The sequence below is a fragment of the Anabas testudineus genome, chromosome 9, assembly GCF_900324465.2.
Source record: "Anabas testudineus chromosome 9, fAnaTes1.2, whole genome shotgun sequence".
NCBI lineage: Eukaryota > Metazoa > Chordata > Actinopteri > Anabantiformes > Anabantidae > Anabas > Anabas testudineus.
The window spans coordinates 11,234,799-11,253,144 of NC_046618.1; the positions used below are offsets into that span (position 1 = coordinate 11,234,799).

The following is an 18,346-nucleotide window of genomic DNA, read 5'->3' on the forward strand; positions in this document are numbered from 1 at the left end:
CACAACCATCATAAAAATACACATAATCACGATGACTTTTTCAAAACTATTCTACTAACAGAAATATTTATTTTAGGTTGGACATTACTGGTAATTTATACTCTTGCTTTTCTTACTTCGAGAAAGTGAAATACAGAAGAAAAACCACAGTGGCATCACTTGAAATTAATATAACATAAATAACAAATAACTTCACCAGCTATTCCAGTAAAGTGGACCCGTTGATCAGCTCCCGTAGATTTGATTTATTTTAGCTCCAAAACAATATTTATATGTGCAAAATTCAAGTTAAGACACTCAGAAAAAATGTTATTTCCGTTTTCCTTTCAAAGCACACCCCTTCAGTTGTGCACAAAACTGTTTCATTTCGAACACAAAATATCTTTAATTAAATTAATTAAAAGGAAAGCCCACCTCCAACACACTATACAGAACTTATGTTGCCCCGTTGTGCAACTGATTTAGTTACGATTTCTGCTGCACAATCTATTGCGACAATGCCTTTATTTTGAAGGCTGTTTTGAAGTATTTCCGGTGCGGCTGTCATTGCGGTGAGCTTGACCTCGCTCTCTTTAAGGTACACAGTAAAGCGTGGCTGCAGCCCCTCCTCCCGACCTGAATGAAGACAAGCTAGTCATCCTCGCTACTGCTAACTCACAAACTGCGGAACTACAGCGTCGATACAGTCCCTTTCCTCGTTTTTTTTGGAGTCAAGTTGAGATATAGCGTCAACTCGAGGGCCTCCCCCGCCCGAGCACCGTGTAGAGCAGCTAATCGACCGCAGCTGAGAAACCAGCGGCCACAGTGACCAGTTGCTCGTTAAGTTCATGTTAGCTAGTTGCGTCGTTTGACAGCTAACGCTAACTAGCTAGTGTCGTTCGTATTCGACGTCAGTTTCAAAACAAAGCCCGCAAAACCGAGAAGTTGAAACTCAGCTGTCACCTCCAGACAGAGGAGACAAGTTAGCTCGGTTCAGGTCTGTCGAGCGAGAGGAGGTGAATTAAACCGTGCAGCTGATGGTGTGTAGACGGAGTTGGAGCCAAATTGAAGACATTTAGCTGTCGATCAGGTGAAGTTAAAGAAGCTGTCGGCAGGTCGGGCTGTGACGCGCTTGGACTGATAAACTAGATCAGATCAGATTCAGGTTTTTTTTCCCCCTGACGCTTGGATTTAAATGTCCGAAAAGAGCTCATCGTCCGGTTCGGATGAGGATGTGGACCCGGAATCTGGTCAGCCTGTGGAGCTCGGAGGGGTTTTAAGCAAGGTAACGCTGCGTGAATCTTCAATTGATGAGTGCTGCAGAAATACTTAAAGGTCGTGGATGTTAACTGGGAGGCTGAGTCGAGTCAAGTGTTTGTGCCTGTTGTTTGTTTCCAGTGGACAAACTACATACACGGATGGCAGGACCGCTGGGTCGTGTTAAAAAACAACACTTTGAGCTACTACAAGTCGCAGGATGAGAGGGAGTATGGCTGCAGGGGGTCTCTGTGCCTCAGCAAGGCTGTCATCACGGTAAGTGGTTCCCATGGTATGAGGAAGGAACTTAACACTTCTGCTGTCTAATGCACAATACAAAGCACCTGTTCAGCATTTGAGCCAGTGTTTATAACACTGGGCACCATGACAGGCCTGATTATTGACATCAGTGCTGTTGGAGAAGGGATACCTCTCTGGAGCATGTCTTTAGCAGGAGGTTGATTTCTATTCTTTCAATCCCTTTCCTCCGCAGATAGGAAGGTAAACATTAACTGTTTTGGGACCACAGCCCTGTGTTTTAGCAGGTATTCTCGCTCCAGTGGTCGTTTCAGCACACAGCAGTTATTGCACAGGCTACCTGAAAAAGACTGGTTCGACTGCACCTGTGTACTTCCTGCGCAGGGCTTCTGGTGGTGAGATAAGCTGAAATCCCTCACCCTGGTTAAATATTCACTGTTCTCTCTGAGCATGCCGCTACCAAGTACAGAGGCCAAACAAATGGTTTTACTGTGATTTGTGCAATAGGATTATATGACTCAAAACTGGATTAACACCACAACATGAAAGCTGGTTGCTTTCCTGTGGGTAGTTCGGTCATTTTAGTGAGCTTTCCCGTGTTTGTGCAGGGCTGTGTAAATTTCTACACAAGTTTCAGGGTATTTTGTAATTGTTGTTGCACTAGGCTCCTTAGAGTGTGCACAGTTTTATAATTAAGAGTTGTTTAACCCTCAAAGCACCTTTTCACTGCCTCTCCCCTTTTCATGTATCTCAAAAAGCAGTACTGTGGTATGAAGACTCAGGAATGCAGAAATATGCAGCCGCTTCTCTTCTTGCCTAATATCAGTCTGTTACACATTGTGGCTCTACAGACAGCCTCTACACTGTTCTCATGAGAAAATAATATTTGCAGTAAATTTTACTGTCTAAAAGTTTTGTAATCCATTATCATAATCACATTTCAGTTAAAGCTGTTTCCTCACAGAGCACTACCATATAAACAATAGTAATCTTTATTTAATCTTAATTATTATATTAAATATTCTTCTAATTAAAATACAGACATATATTCACACACATTAATTTAAAGCTGGTTCACAGTCGAAAGAACTTGAGTCTTAGATTTCTCTTTCGTCTTTTAAATGCGATTATCAGTGTTTGGCTGAAAACGTCCTCTCTCTTTATTTTTTTTAAACATAACATGCCACAGTCTAGCACAAGGTAAAAAGCTGGTGCAGCATGGATGTACAGTACTGCTTACGCAAGGGAAAAGAAAATGTTCTGGGCAGAAAGAAAGCAGTATAAACTGGATTGTAAAACTGAGGTTTATGGGCTGTGTCTGATACAGCACAGTCAGATAAACTGGAGTGATGGAGCCTTGATGCCATGGGTGAGTGCACATGAGGCTACCATTGCATGGCCCTGCTTCTGGTGAAACTTAGAAACCAGACAGCATTTTTGATATTCCACCTGTCCCTGAGGAGAAATCTTTTCTCCATGGTTTTTGGTGGCCGTAGTAGAAGGTATTTAAGGGCCAGAGAAATCCCTTCACGCCCATCAGCATGCCAGTTATGCAGCTTGTGAAATGTAACACCAGCGTTCAAGTGTTATGACAATGTTGCATCAAGTTATGCAGCCTGACAGCCTGTGCTCAGAGTTGGAGTGTATGTTGCCGTTGCCCGTGGCAGCAAATCAATCAGCACATGAGCGTCATTCAGAAAATCTTATTAAAGTTGGCCAGCATGAGGTTTTGTCAGCTGACGGAGGAGCTACTGCTACTGAGGAGGAAAAACCGGGAGGAGAGTCAAGTCAACTGTGTTTTATTTCTTGTTAGGGACCTTTTGGGGAGCAGCTCTCTCCTCCACTTAGTGCAGTGGTCAAATTCCAGTCTCAGAGGAAGCAGGAGAATTCCTTGGTGCACGTGTTTGGGAGCCGGTCAGTAGTTAGAGCTGGGTGGGGTTCACTGTAGGACAGGGGAATGAAATAGTTGAAAGATTTGTCTTAATAGCAGGAGGAAAGGTTACGATGACCCAGGTTCATGCTGGAAGAAGATGTTTCTTTTGCACAGCTCTGCTGAGTTGTGTCTGCAGACAAAAGACATCAGTTTCTAATTAAAATTCCTGTTTATTGTGTGGAAGAGACTTTTTTTGTGGCTGATTGAACCCATGTGTGTCATCACTAGTCAGCCAGTGTAGAAGTGTTACAGCGGAGTTTTGCTAAACTTTGGTGAAATGTTACATTGAGTTTTTGTGTTTTGATGTTTTGTAAAATGCTGATGTTGGGTTTTGGTAATAGTATTTCCTGGCATGTCTCATGCACTCTGCCTAATACCTATTCATGAGCCCTCTCTTCTTTCTTTGCAGCCTCACGAGTTTGACGAGTGTCGTTTTGACATCAGCGTCAACGACAGTGTTTGGTACCTCCGAGCTGAAGATCCTGAGCACAGACTCCAGTGGATTGAGTCCATCGAGTTGCACAAGGTGAGTACTGTGTGTTTCTTGTTTTTTAACAGAGATCTTCTTTTTGGTTTTCGGTTTTTGTTGGTTTTGTGTATATACAGGGAAGTCATTTGGTTTACTCTAATTTGACTAATTAATAATACAGATGCCCAGTGTGCCTGAATCCAGCACCTGTTGTGCTCAGGGATTTTGGATTTGATTTGTAAATGTTCTTATGTCATATTGTGTCAGTTCCTTAAGTCTAAATAAATGCTTGGTTGTTTTTTGCAAGTCTGATCATCCACTGAAAAAACATTATTTTGCTCCACTATTCACATATTTTAGGGAATTCAGGTTCAGTTTTGGGTTGGGGTGAACAAACAGGGAGTTATCTGTTTTGTTCTGTGAACTGGGCGTGGTTGGAAAGGGATTCAGACACACACACACACACACACACACACACACACACACACACACACAGCCCTTTACACTGAGAATGTGAGGAATCTGAGGAGTGAGGTTTTGAAGTGGGGTTATCCCCTGTTATCAGATACAAGGCAGTTGCACACTCCTCAAGGACAGCTTGTTAATATTGTTGTTGTTTCTCTACACAACACATTGTGTTGTTTTGCTGTGCTTCAGATGAATAGGTGAAAAGTTTGTATTAAGATTATACATGAGGATCACAAGCTTTAAACAGAGATATGGTTTAACAGTTGTGATTATAGACGGTAATAGAATAGAATAAATAAACAAAATAATATGCATGGTATCAAACATCAACAAACAATAAACCACACAATTATAAAAAATATGAAAAAGCACAATTCATTATTGTGTGTTGTATCTGGATGAATGAAACAGAATAGGAACTTAATGGATGTTTTTTTTTTTGTTTTGTTTTTTTTTTTACTTGTGCTTGTGTTTGCCACATAAAAGCATTGTAGTTGAGAGGCCACTAAACTCACCATCCTGTGAATTCCCATTAGCCCCGCTTCTTCATTCAGATGGAGCTGTGGATGGTGGTGTTAGTGCTGTGGGGTTTGGACATGTCAGTGGATTGTGAGTGACCGCAGGTCTCTGGTCCATTAGTAGCAGTGTGAGACTATTTCAGGGTCATGTCTGTGTGACCTACGTTAATGCCAGTAAGCTTAATGCAGCACTACCTACAGAATCTCTAAAGAGGAGTGTGTCAGCACTGCTCCCAGCTGGACAACGAAGGACTTGCATCATGCAGTGATCGTCCCATGGATTCCGGTTTTAATCTTTGTGATCAGACCCAATACAGCATGAACCGGTCTGGGCTCCCTAGTTACTGCATGCGGGCTAGCCTAGCTTCCCATTTCTGCTTTCTAACCTTACTCATTACTTGTTCTGCAAATATTGGCATTTGTAGTTTTATCTTCTCATCAGTGTGATGAGAAATAATAAATAATTCTTATAAAAATAATTTTTTAATTTACTGCATTGGGTTGAGGTTTTTTCAAGTCTGTCTGAAAACAATCCTTATGTCAGGGGCCCATGTCACCACTGATTCCATTTGATGTAAGTGATAGTGCGCAAAATCCTAGTTCTACCCATGTGGAAAAATGTATCTGAAGACGATTCAAGGCTTCACTGTTCCAAATTAATCTGTTAAGTGAGTTTCTTGCACAGTTGTAGCAGTTTATTCACTCCTTTTGGTACTTTCGTTCCACAACAACTCAAGAGGGATTCAGTGTCCAGCTATTTTTAATTTACTGGATCATCTTTTACTTTTAACCAACTACCGTTTAAAAGGCAGTGTTGTACTTTTTAATCTCTACAGCTTTACTTTCTTGTTACTTTTTGCAGAATATTGTACTGCTTCATTATCACCACCTGTCAGTACACCAAGTAATTGAAAGCAACTCACGTTCCACGTCATGTTGCTAGCAAATGTTTGACTTATTTTTCACCTTTGAACCTTTGTTGAGCAAATCTGGGCTAGATAACATTTATCACAACATCAAATTCTGTATTGTTTAAAATAAATAAGAAGTCTAATTATTTCACAAAAAAACATTTTAGAGAAAGTAGTTCAAGAAACTAGAAGTGGTACTTCTACTACTACTAGTAGTGTAGTACATTTAGGTATTTAATTGTACTTTTACGGTATTAAATATATGTACTTCTACAGTATCAGATTACCTTACACTGCTGAAGCCTCATATTAGCTTTAGATGTACATAAGGACTGTAGATCTTGTCCCCTATCACAGGAGGAATCATTATAACAGGCAAAACCTATTTCAGCATTCAAATGGGCACCTGATAATTAAAAGGCATGTGAAATTGGGAATGCGTCCTTTAAGCATTTAGTTATTTGTATGGCCTCCTCCTCTCCGAGATAATATAGTTTCATGGCTGAAGCTGGGTTGATCTCAGTATCTACCAAGTCTGCTTTAATATGACTCAAAAAAGTCAGGATTAAAGATTTTTAATACCTCTTACGAGACACTCTGAAAGAGCAAACAACTTTTATTTGCATATTCATATTACAAAATTGTTCAGAGGAGAGAGCAGTTTGTGTTTTTATGTGTGGGCGTGTTTTGCTGGAGGTGGGAAACGTTGTGCTAAGTGCTCTTGATGAATAATACCTTTGTGTAATTGCTCAGTCTCCCAGAAACAGAAATCAACATCATACAACATCACAACTGTTCCATGTAGTCAGTCATCGGGGTGATATGAGAGGAACTGGGGAACCCTGCCCCTTATTCATTTTACTTCAGGCTGGTTGTTGGCACAGTTTCAACACTATTGGCTGAGGTCGGGCTTCAGACGGCAACATTAGCAAATCAGAAGAAGAAGGGATGGAGTCATGCAGAGAGAAGTGAAGCAGAAGAACGAGACAAATGTTGAATGTTGTTCTCTGCCTCCTACTCCCTACCTCTCTGTCTCTTGAACTCTCTCTCTGTCATAATGTGCAGTAGGCTGCTTCGCTCGCCCACCCATTTCGTACTTTAGTGGTTTATCACGCAAACGGCTCCGGACAGCCCTCGTCTCTCGTTCGCTCTCTCTTGCTCTAATGCATCCAGGCGTGCACCCTTCATTTTTGCCCCCCTCTCGTTCTCTCTCTTCCATGCAAACACACCCAGTCACGCTTGCTTGCTCAGTGATGGATCCAGGACATAAAGATGGACACGATGAAAAGGTTTCACACATCAGGGTGTGTGGTCTGTTGATATAAATGCCCGCAGCACAAGTGGAGTGCATGTACATTTATGTGTTTGAGTCCGTGTGTGTCTGCAGAGTAACTGACGGAGAGCAGACCGGTTTTGCTCTGCCAAGAAATTCCAAGACTATCCCTGTGTTTCTTCTGCTTCACGGAGCAGGTAGCGTCTGCCTCTCCCGACCGCCATGGGGACAATGACGACTTTCTTCTTTCTCCCACTTATAGCTGCTGTATTTTATTCGATGAGCTAAGCTGAGCCTTTATGGCTTCTCTTCTCCACCATTTCTTCTTCCCTTTTGTTCCTCAGTGAGGTGTGTCCAGAGAAACGGGAATACTGGATTAAAGCCTCTGAGTTGTCAGAACATTGGGAGTGTTGAGGGAGCATCTGGGCCATGTTGGGGCCAGCAAACCGCCGGAACTGCAGCAGTGTCCTACTCTGCTTTGGCTGTGGGATTGGCCGAATGGTGGGCTTATAGCATGCTGGCATGCTGCTTGCTCACTGTCACTCATCACTGAAGTTTATAATTAATATGCCTAAGTTGTGACATGAATTATTACTGTACATGACCCATCTTTTCTGTTTGCATGTTTACAGTTTTTCACATTGAAAGCAATGATGGACTAGTTTTAGTTTTTACCAGTCAGCTTGTCAGTTATCAGTTATTTTATTGTTATAAATTAATCATATGCTGCATGGTTGTTTGCTTGCCCATCTCCAGCATTTTAAAGAGAGGTAATTTCTTAAGTAGCAGTACTCTCTGATGTGTAGAAGTACTCAGTGGTTGCTATGGTCAGTAACTATATACTTATCTCATCACCATCAGACACTCGTAGGCAAGATGCCATTTCATGGGTTGTGTATGAGCGGGTGTTTAGTTTGCATGGTTGTGTCATGCAGCTGACCAGATGTAACAGGATGTCAGTTTCTGGGCCTGGCACTGACTGCTCCTCATTGCTTCATTGCAGTGCTTTGCTTTGCCCCCTGGTGCCAAATTAGCAATAGTGTAACAATGATTTCAGTAACGTGCACAATGTCTCAGTGTTATCCAAGATCAGAGAGAACCTTAACAGATTTATACAACAGCTGATAATCTGCATTTCCAAAAATGTATTTACTCGTGAATAGCTACCAAGTAGTAAACTTTGATTAAGGATTTGACGAGTTGTAGCAGGAAATTTATTACACTAACACAGAGGATGATGCGGTTTAAATCATAATTTTTAGTTTTTAATCAGAATATTGAAAAGGTTTTCAGGAAACGAAGTTACAATGGAACTGTGGCTGTCCAAAGATTTGTTAGTATTTGTTGAGCCAGCAGTGGTGAAACACTGCAGCACTTTCCATACCACAAGTGTCAACTATCATTGACCCCCATTTGAAATTTTAAATAGACACTTCTGGCTCTCAGCTGGTTCACTTGCTTTACTGTTTTCTACTGGAAAATTATTTTGTTTTGTTTTGGGGGGTTTTTGTAATGTGTGGCGCAGCAATGTGACTTAGTGCTTCAGTGTCTTTCAGCTCCCAAACCCAGTCGTCTGCTGTTTTTAATTAAGTTGTAGTGTCTCTTTAGTAACAGCTGGTTGTAGCTTTGTGTAGTAGACTTTGTGTGTTGTAATGTTGAACTGCCCTTTTGACTGGACCAGGTCATTTTACAGGCTGTGGTTGTTGTATTATATTGTTATATCACTTAGTCAGATTTATTGTTTGCATGGTATTTCTTCCCCTGCCTTTGTTTGTCTCTCACATGACTATACCAAATGCTTTAGATGCTTATTGTAATTCATACAGTAAATCTACTGAATCTTAACCTGTGTAATATGGAGATAATATGTCAGGTAAATGTAGAAATGTGTAACTTTAACCATATCATGTTGTTAACATACCCTTTAGGTGGAAACAGAGTTTTTTGGATGTTTTCTGACTGTTGAACTGTCTGATAAATTGATGTCATCTGTTCACTAGTATTCATTGGAAACTCTGTCACCTCATTGTGTCAGAGGATCCTCCAGCAGAGGAATGAGTGTGCCAACAGTTGACAGCCTCATGTCGGACAAACAAGTATATTTTGCTTTGGTGGAGTTGTCTGGGTGTGCGTACACATACAGCATGTACAATAAAATTGCCGCTGCAGAGTTAGCAGTCCCAGGCATCGCCCAGTCACAACTTGGCCGTTTAATGGAACAAATGCAGTCACTGCCACTCCCTAATACCCAGTCACAGATCAGTTTTATAATAGCATGTGAGACAGTACACTATACGTCCTAATACACTATTTCCCTCCAGAAAGTTGAACTTAAACCTATATATGTATAGTTAATGATACTGTGTAGTCAGTGTTCAGCATCAGTTCTGCTGCCCTGTGTCTATTTGTCAGCCCCAGTCCATCTGAACACACTGAATGTTTGTGTGGGTGTACATCCTGCTCTGGTCCAGCTCACTGCTGACTGCTAGGGTTGATCTCCTCCTTTGTCTCTGTTTTATTGCGCAGCAGACTTCCTTCTTACATTGCAGAGTGTTCTCTGTATTTGATGCACTTAGCTGATTATCCATTCACTCATTTTTACTTTTTTTTTTTTTCTCTTCTGTCTCTCTATGTCTTCTTCGCCATACCGATTCTTTCCTCCATTACCACTCTTTGTCCCTTGTGTTGGTTGCAGGCCGAGTCTGGTTATGGCTCAGAAACCAGTCTGAGGCGTCATGGATCCATGTTGTCTCTCACCTCAGCAGCAAGTGCCTTGTCTGCCACATCAACGTCCTCTTTCAAGGTAGAGACATGGTCTCCTATAACTAAGAATGAAGACATGACTAACATGTGCTAACAGGCCAAATAATAATTAGTATTTTCTCTTTATTTCTTATAACGATTATGCCATATGATTGAAACAATTAAACCGATACAAATCTAGTTTGCCTTTGTCTAATTTTGTTGCTTGTCTTTCTCTGGACTCAGAAGGGGCACAGGTTGCGTGAGAAGCTAGCAGAAATGGAAACCTTCCGGGATATTCTCTGCAGACAAGTGGACACCCTGCAGAAATACTTTGACTCCTGTGCCGATGCTGTCTCCAAAGATGAATTTCAGAGAGATAGAGGTAAGCTATGAATTAAATAGACTATATCATGGAACTTATACAGATATTTATTTTAAATTATTTTGTTCAGTTAGTCTTTATATTTACCGGCAGAAGATAGTATTTATAGATGGAGACCTTCTATACTTGGCTCATTCAGTAAGAAAGCTGAAGAAGTGTGGAAACAAAAATCAATATCCACTTAGAGCACTTTGTGGGTTGTTTAATGTCTGAGGCAGAACTTTTCTGTAACCTTTAAAACCACTTTAATTGAACATTGAACATTCTCTCTATGTAAGCTAAATGAACATGTTTAATATTTTCATTGCTGTAAATGAGGATTGTCGTGAGCAGTTGTCTGATTAGGTAAAAATAGCAACTGGCTGCAGTAAATCTGGATTTATAACTGCTGTGATTACTGTGGTGAATTTGATGGAAAATGTGCGGGTTTGTAGTATCAGAAATGGCTAGTAAACAGACCTAAGATTGTTGTTTCTTTCTTACCAGTAGTAGAGGAGGACGAAGATGACTTTCCTTCAACTACAAAACCTGACAGTGAATATAATCACAACAACAATGGCAGCAAAGAAAAATGTGAGTTCACCTGCTTTTTTGGTTGCTTGCCCAGGTTCACTTTAATGTGCAAAGCTTTAATGTTTGTTTCATCAAGACATCGTTCACCTTGTTTATTTTTGTGTGTGTGTCTGTGCCAGTGTTTTCCCCTGCCAGCCCCAAAGGTATGAATGGGATAGACTTTAAGGGTGAGGCCATCACCTTCAAGGCCACCACAGCAGGCATCCTCTCCACCCTGTCCCACTGCATTGAACTGATGGTCAAACGAGAGGAGAGCTGGCAGAAGAGACTGGACAAGGTACAGTCTTGCACTTTACACACAATGACTAATGTGTTGCTCAGTGCACAGTGTCATGTGACTAATGGGCAGTTTCCTCAGCGAGGAGGTCACAGACTGAGGAGATAATTGTTGCTTTTCGTTGTGTTGATCATCACCACTAGTTGGGTGTTTTGGGCCCTGTCCCTCAGGTGTTGAGGTTGCAGTGTCACACTGTGCTGTCCAAGTGTCTAGCCCTGATTTAAGTTTGTGGAAATGGTCATGGATTAAAAATAAACAGTGGGTTCTTTGGAAAAGCTAGAAGCTGATTTAATGAAGTTTGCTCTGAAACAGATTTTACATGTACACAAAATACACAAGCTGTATTAAATTAATAATAGAGTAAAAAGGTTAGGCCTGCTTTTATTTGTCCTTATTCCTTGGTTGTAGAAGAAAAGATTTGATCTTATGTCTTTTAAAGTCTTTTGACTTTTCTGTGTGTTGTGATTTTTGTTTATTTGTTTGTATTTTTTGTGTCCAGATTACTGAAAATGCATTTTACTGGATACAACTGTACGTTTAATTAAGTAAGTCCGTTAAGACTATGTGAACATATGATTGATTACCACAACCTGCTGCTTCTAACAAGCGTTTATTGTTTGATAATTTTGTGTTTATGAGAGAATGAGGTGGAGTTCCCATTACACTTTTCCATTCATTGATTTTGCCTTATCCAGAAGAGCACAGTGTGTCTGTGAAGGTATGCTCTTTACAACCTCTTACATTGATCAACTCAGCTGATGTTGTCAAACCAGTTTCTCCCCTTTTTTTTTTTTTGTCTCCCGCGTGTAGAGCCATACTGCCCAACCCTAAGACTTAGAAAAGCCGGGAAGTGCTTCTAGTTACCTGAACTGCTCGCTTGAAACTACTTCAATCTTATCTGTGTTTGGTTATGTGTAAATTTTAGCTGCCAGTGCAGAGTAGGGAAGTAGGAACAGTTACAGGACACGCACTGAGGGAACAAGACACGCCTGCGCAGACTTGTACACAAAGTGAATCAGAAAATGACTGCTAAGACTTCATGGTACAGTTTTTGGAAGCCCACGTTACAAACAAGGACAGAGTTGCTCAAATACCAAAAACAGAGATGGATCCCGCTACAGACCTGCAGCCTCTTCTTCACAGTAGGTCTCTCTGTCTGTCTGGACACGGCTCTAAGAGGCTCTCGTTAAGTTTGTGGCAAGTGACATAGGTCCACGCCTTTCTTTACACTGCGTTTTCTTTCCTTGTTTCTTTCTGCCTAGTTTAAGTACTTTGGAGTCAAGTATTTTCCCAGGTGGTTTGTCTTATTGCAGTGGTTGTGTGGTTTGAGCAGAGTTTAATCAATATAACTCATTTCATGGAATTTTTTTTGATTGTTTATTTGTTTCTCCTCTCATAGAGAAATCAAATGCTCAGACTGGTTTGCTAAGTTCCTGTAATTTCAAGCAACACGTGGTAAATATAATAGATCATAAAGTGAAAGATGTTCCAAATCTTCCACTCAAATCTTTTAAATCAGGAAACTCCTGTTGCTGGTTTATTTGTGTGTCACTTTGCTTCAAGGCAGGTTCTGAGATATTTAGGTGGGTTTGCCTGACATGATATACATACATACATTCTCTCTTTTCCTGTTTTACCTGTAATATGATGCAAGTATTGTCACTGGGGTGGAGATATTTACTGACTGCAAAAGGCTAAAATTTTGTTTCTTTCAATGCTTGTTTCTTTGTCATTTTATTTATCATTTCAATACAGCTTCCTTAATGTCACTGCTCTGTTCTGTGTTTGCGTGTGTGTGCAGGAGCTGGAGAAAAGAAGGAGGGTAGAAGATGCCTACAAATCTGCTATGTATGAACTGAAGAAAAAGTCGCACTACGGAGGCCCAGATTATGAGGCGAGATGATTGAAATGAAATAGTTGTCATAATTCTGCACTTTAGTCAGAGCTGTTTCACAGGATTCCTCTAAATCTGACTGAATGTGTTTGGTGTCACCTCTTCACAGGAGGGGCCCAACAGTTTGATCAATGAAGAAGAGTTCTTTGACGCAGTGGAAGCTGCACTGGACAGACAAGACAAGATAGAGGAGCAGGTGTGATGAAGAAGCTGCTCTGTCAAAGCATCATATACAATCAAACATTTAGTCTAGAAGGCAGAATAGATGGTGTAGATCTTTCTCCATCTGCCAGTGGAACATTTACCTGAGCACAGTTACCTACAGTACATACTATAGAGATCTGGACGTTTTCTTTTATTGTATGTTCTTAATATTCTCTCTCCTATCAAACTCCTACTGTGATTTCCCTCAGTCCCAGTCAGAGAAGGTCCGAATACCTCGACTAACTCCTGTTCCTCCTGGCGATGCCTACTCCACCATTGGCACACATCGATTTGCCAACAAGGTGCTCTACACATTTTTTTCTATTCTACTTACTATGTACATTTTTTTTGTTACCATTCAGCTTTGTTTTAATGTAAGGCTACATGAGTTCCTCCTGTTTTCTATACCTCATACATCCTGTTTGAAGCCTAGTGAGCTTACAGCCAGTGTGACCTGTCTATAAAGCTGTTTTATTACCATGCTCTCATAATGTGTCCACACTCCATCTTATTCTGTTCCCACACAGAATCCGTTTGTGCTTACTGCTGTATTTTGAGAGCTTACATAACCTCTTTATGTGAAATTCTTCTTGAGCAGGTTGTGATTGTGTGCTCTGGTCTGCTGCAGTGGTGCCACTTTCTGTTTTGTCCCTTATTTCTTTCTCTTCCAACCCTCTTTCTGCCGTACAGCCCCATAGCCATTCTTCTTCCCTGTCCTCCATTGAGCTAGTCAGTGCTTCAGATGACATTCACAGATTCAGCGCACAGGTACTGTATTTAGTCAACAGAGAGCACCTGTATCTACAGGGGAATTCAAACACCTACTTTTCACTGCAGTTGGAGAGAGCATGAGCAGATAGCATGACAAAGTCTGCTAACCAGTCTCCCCAGGATTTCACAAATTATTTTTAACATTTTCAACAAAATATTAGTGGTATTATGTGACAATAAGCCACGATAAATGTGAAATTCCTGGACTGACTGATAGGTTTCTTCATACCACTCATAAAATGTCTACTGCTGCATGACTGAATACTGATAAAACCTGATAAAACCTCATTTTCACCAACTCCTTTCCTCTCGACACCCTGGTCCTCCACGGCATGAGCAGGCATGAATCCAGACTAGCTCTGCACTGTTTTGTTAATGCATTGTTGGGATGTTTAATAACACCCCCGAGCAGGTTCAAGTGTTTAACATTTGTTTGGTCACTGCTCATTGACTTAAGTACACAGTATACAGTTTTTCTGTTTGCCTCCAATGACATTGTTAATACTGTAATATAATACCAGCGCAGGTGACTGGGTGTGTTGATGGCTCCTCGCTACAAATGAGCGCAACATCCCTAATACAATGTATATTTTTCCCTCAACCGTGTCATGTTTCAAATAATGGCATCAAATAGGTAAATAATGAACAGTAAAAGACTCTGAAATCTTAATCTAATCAATATGTGTCTGTCTCTTAGGTGGAGGAAATGGTGCAGAATCATATGACTTACTCTCTTCAGGATGTGGGCGGAGATGCCAACTGGCAGCTGGTAATAGAAGAAGGAGATATGAAGGTGAGTAAAGAGGATAGATGATGCTTATGAGTCATTTCCCATGGCTGTGAATATTTAAATTTTCACTTTTTAAAAGCTACTGTGGTTTTACTGATTGATCAGAAGCAGGGAAGATGTATTGTCTAGCAGAGGTGAAAGACCAATTTAAATATCCTTCTCCCAACGGAGTGCTTTGAAGCCATGTAATAAGTACCAGCGCCACACATTCAAATACGACTGTGTTTCATTTTTAAATGTATCAGTCAGTGGTAGATTTTGTAGTTCATTTTTGTTTCTGTATTTTGTGTACCAGGTGTACAGGAGAGAAGTGGAGGAGAATGGTATTGTGCTAGATCCTCTGAAAGCAACACACGTTGTGAAGGGAGTGACCGGACATGAGGTCTGCCACTACTTTTGGGACACAGCTGTGCGAATGGACTGGGAGAGTAAGTTTTACTATTTCAGAAGTCAACATCATTTTAATATTGTTTCTCTTTTTTTAATTTTATTTCTTAACCTAACTGAACTGAACTCTTCCTCCTACAGCCACTATTGAAAATTTCAACGTTGTGGAAACGCTTTCCGACAACGCAGTCATTGTTTACCAGACACACAAGGTAAACTCATGATATGTCAGTTAGACATTGTAGAAAAATGTTGCACATATACATGAACTGTAACCAACTGAACATCTCTGGCTGATTTTCAGAGAGTGTGGCCTGCCTCTCAGAGAGACGTGCTCTATCTGTCAGCCATCAGGAAGATCCTGGCAACAAACGAAAATGATCCAGACACATGGCTGGTCTGCAACTTCTCAGTGGATCACGATAATGCCCCTGTAAGATGAGTGCATTTCACCTATTCTGCTTATACATAACTGTCTAATGAGATGAAAACTATTAAACTAAAACACAGCTTGACCTCACTCAACTTAGTTAGGCTTTGATATTGTAAAGGCATTGTAAAGCAGAAATAGTATAAAGATTGTTTTTTTTTTTGTTTTTTTTACCTCTTAACCTCAGCCTCTACAGTGAGATTTGTGGCAGCTTGGGGATGGTTTGCATTTACATTTTTATTTTACTTTCAGCCCACAAACCGCTGTGTTCGTGCCAAAATCAATGTCGCCATGATCTGCCAAACACTGGTCAGCCCACCAGAGGGTGATAAAAAGATCAGCAGAGAAAATATCCTTTGTAAGATCACCTACGTTGCCAATGGTAAGTGCCTTTCCGGTGTCTGTGTATATGTTTAGGCATTTAGGCAGGTTAAAAATACAATATATTTAGTTGAATCTTTAATGTCCAAATAAGGAAAACTGGAGCTTAATTTGTCACTAAGACTATGAAGTTCCATAGGTGGTTATTATTGTTGTTGTTGTTGTTGTTGTTGTTGTTGTTGTTGTTGTTGTTGTTGTTATTATTATTAATGCATGAAATTACTAATGTGTTAAACCATGTTTCCAAGTAATTCAGAAGAAGCTCATGTTAGCTAGTGTTTCTGCTAATTGGTCTTTGAAGAACTCGACTGTCTGTGTGCTTATGTCTTTGAAATGCTGGTCCAGACTTGCACAACATCCCTCCCTCACCCGGCTTCCTGTAAACGAGGGGTTGACATAAAGCAAAGCATCATACACTCAGTCGTCACTAGGGGGCACCCAGAACCTCAGTGTGCAAAATCTGTACACTGTTGGTTTATGATTAACAGTTTTATCATAAGTTATCACATACACATAGTTTCCTGGTCTTTTCCCCTGCAGTAAACCCAGGAGGCTGGGCTCCAGCTTCAGTCCTCAGAGCCGTAGCCAAGAGAGAGTATCCCAAGTTCCTCAAGCGCTTCACTGCCTATGTGCAGGAGAAAACGTCTGGGAAAGCCATCCTCTTCTGAGCACAGACAGGTAACCATGAAAAGGCAGCATATGAATACATGAACGTAGGAGTTCTTTTCATTTCTAGCTTATCAACTTTAATATCTTTCTTCCTGTTTCAGGCTTGTAGAGGGCAGAGGCTCCAGACCACATGACCCATTCTTATGTCTTGTAGAACGTGTTATCAAACCACGATGTCCAGGACATCACATCATCCAGGATGTCTACGGGACACCTGCTTGTAGAGGAGAGCTTTGTGGCTTAAATCCATCAGTAGCTGTCATCACAGCCACATCATAATGGCTTAACACCATCTGTCATGGGTACATATGTCTGTGGAATCAAGTTTCTATGTGATTTTTGAATTGTTGTTACAATTCTTTACTTTTTTTTTTTGTTTGTTTTGTTTTAGTAAATAGTTTTGTACATTTCTTATGACTACATACTTTCTAGTCTTTGGGGGTTTGCTTTATTTACTAATAGTACAGCTACTTGTTTTGTTGCTGCTAAATTTAAGTACCATGAGAGAGGAAAGTAGATATGTTGGCAGAAAAAAGCAGTGATGAGGTGTGGTACAGTATCTCCTCTTTCTTGCCTTCTCCCGTCCCTCTTGTGACGACTCTCTTTGCAGTTTGATGGAGGGTTAGAGCCTAAAGCTTTGAAATCTTTATATTTCTAGATTGTTATAAAGTAGTTTTCAGAGAGCACTATGGACACAATGTATTGTACAGATAAAAACAGACTATGTTTTCAGTTAGTTCACCTACGTATGCTATAAATGTGAAATGACTGTTAAACGCTTGAATTCGATGACTCGAATGGGAACCTCGAGTGGGATATAAAGTCTAATTAACTCATGTTGGATAATATTTTTGACACAGTTAAAGTGATAATCAGTCATTTGAAATCTTTTATCTTGTTGACTGTGGTCTATAGATGCTAGGTTGTGGTCTATTGTCAGTGTGTATCTGTCTTTAACCTTCATGGCACACATGGTTTCTGACAGATAACTTGCAAATGATCAAGCCTAGTGTCTGATACAAAGATTCCTCTCTTTCATTGAGAGATGCGTGGATACATTTCATACACTTTAAGTTGTTTTCACCCTTTTCAGCCCCTTATGAGGCAGACTCATGTCCATTCATGAGTTTCTACTTTGTAAATTAGTCCTGCTGCTATTGTGCAGAATACGATAAAGCTGTAAAATGTTGAGTAGCAAATCGTCTACACTCCTACTCACTCTTAACATTACATTTCACATGCCACACTACAGTGCAGTGGCCTCCTGCCCTTTGACTGATCAGCTACCCTCAGAATGCCTTAGACACCAGGATGGACCTGAACCATCCTGGCTTTCTCTACTGTACAGCCACCAGATGTGCATTTATCAACACTGAAATGAAGCGCAGAGGAAAGGGTCAGCATTTCATATCATCTTACCTCAAGATTTAAATCTACTCTATAGATTGTGTTTAAATGCCATCAAAGTTTGGAAAGGTTTCAATTGGTAGACCTGCATGGTTAAAATGTAACCATTAAATTTTCAGTCAAAGAGGTCAGAGGATAATTGTTTTGCTTATGACTACAAGAATCCATTTAGTGTTTTTAATTTTGATATTTTGTCAGTAATCTACACACTTTGTATATTTCTAAGCTGTACATCAGAAGTGTTATTGTTTGCACTAAATGTAATGCAATTTGACAATGTTCTGTAAATTAAAATTGTTACACAACAGAACCGAGTTTGCGACTTGCATTGCTGTGGATACATCAACAGGAGCAATATATAAACGCAAAG

The 18,346-nt window shown here is 40.5% G+C and overlaps 1 protein-coding gene across 3 annotated transcripts; it reads left to right on the top strand.

Moving 5' to 3' along the window:
• Positions 1-590: 590 nt before the first annotated feature.
• cert1 (ceramide transporter 1) lies at positions 591-18,286 on the top strand. 3 transcript variants are annotated; one of them, XM_026344290.1, is made up of 18 exons: positions 591-1,264; positions 1,378-1,512; positions 3,837-3,953; positions 9,762-9,869; positions 10,055-10,193; positions 10,680-10,766; positions 10,886-11,043; positions 12,845-12,937; positions 13,047-13,133; positions 13,351-13,443; positions 13,832-13,909; positions 14,610-14,705; positions 14,998-15,130; positions 15,231-15,301; positions 15,394-15,522; positions 15,772-15,901; positions 16,441-16,578; positions 16,671-18,286. In XM_026344290.1, exons 1-17 carry the CDS (start codon positions 1,175-1,177, stop codon positions 16,566-16,568), a joined length of 1,872 nt encoding a protein of 623 aa, XP_026200075.1. In that variant the 5' UTR covers positions 591-1,174; the 3' UTR covers positions 16,569-16,578; positions 16,671-18,286. The 3 variants fall into 3 exon arrangements, with proteins under 3 accessions (XP_026200075.1, XP_026200076.1, XP_026200077.1); XM_026344291.1 differs by having other exon boundaries at positions 10,683-10,766; XM_026344292.1 differs by lacking the exon at positions 13,832-13,909.
• Positions 18,287-18,346: the final 60 nt, after the last annotated feature.

Coding starts and splice junctions, on each gene's coding strand:
- cert1 (XM_026344290.1), top strand. CDS start 1,175: ATGTCCGAAAAGAGCTCATCGTCCGGTTCGGATGAGGATGTGGACCCG. Junction 1,265..1,377: donor TCGGAGGGGTTTTAAGCAAG/GTAACGCTGCGT, acceptor GTTTGTTTCCAG/TGGACAAACTACATACACGG. Junction 9,870..10,054: donor CATCAACGTCCTCTTTCAAG/GTAGAGACATGG, acceptor CTCTGGACTCAG/AAGGGGCACAGGTTGCGTGA.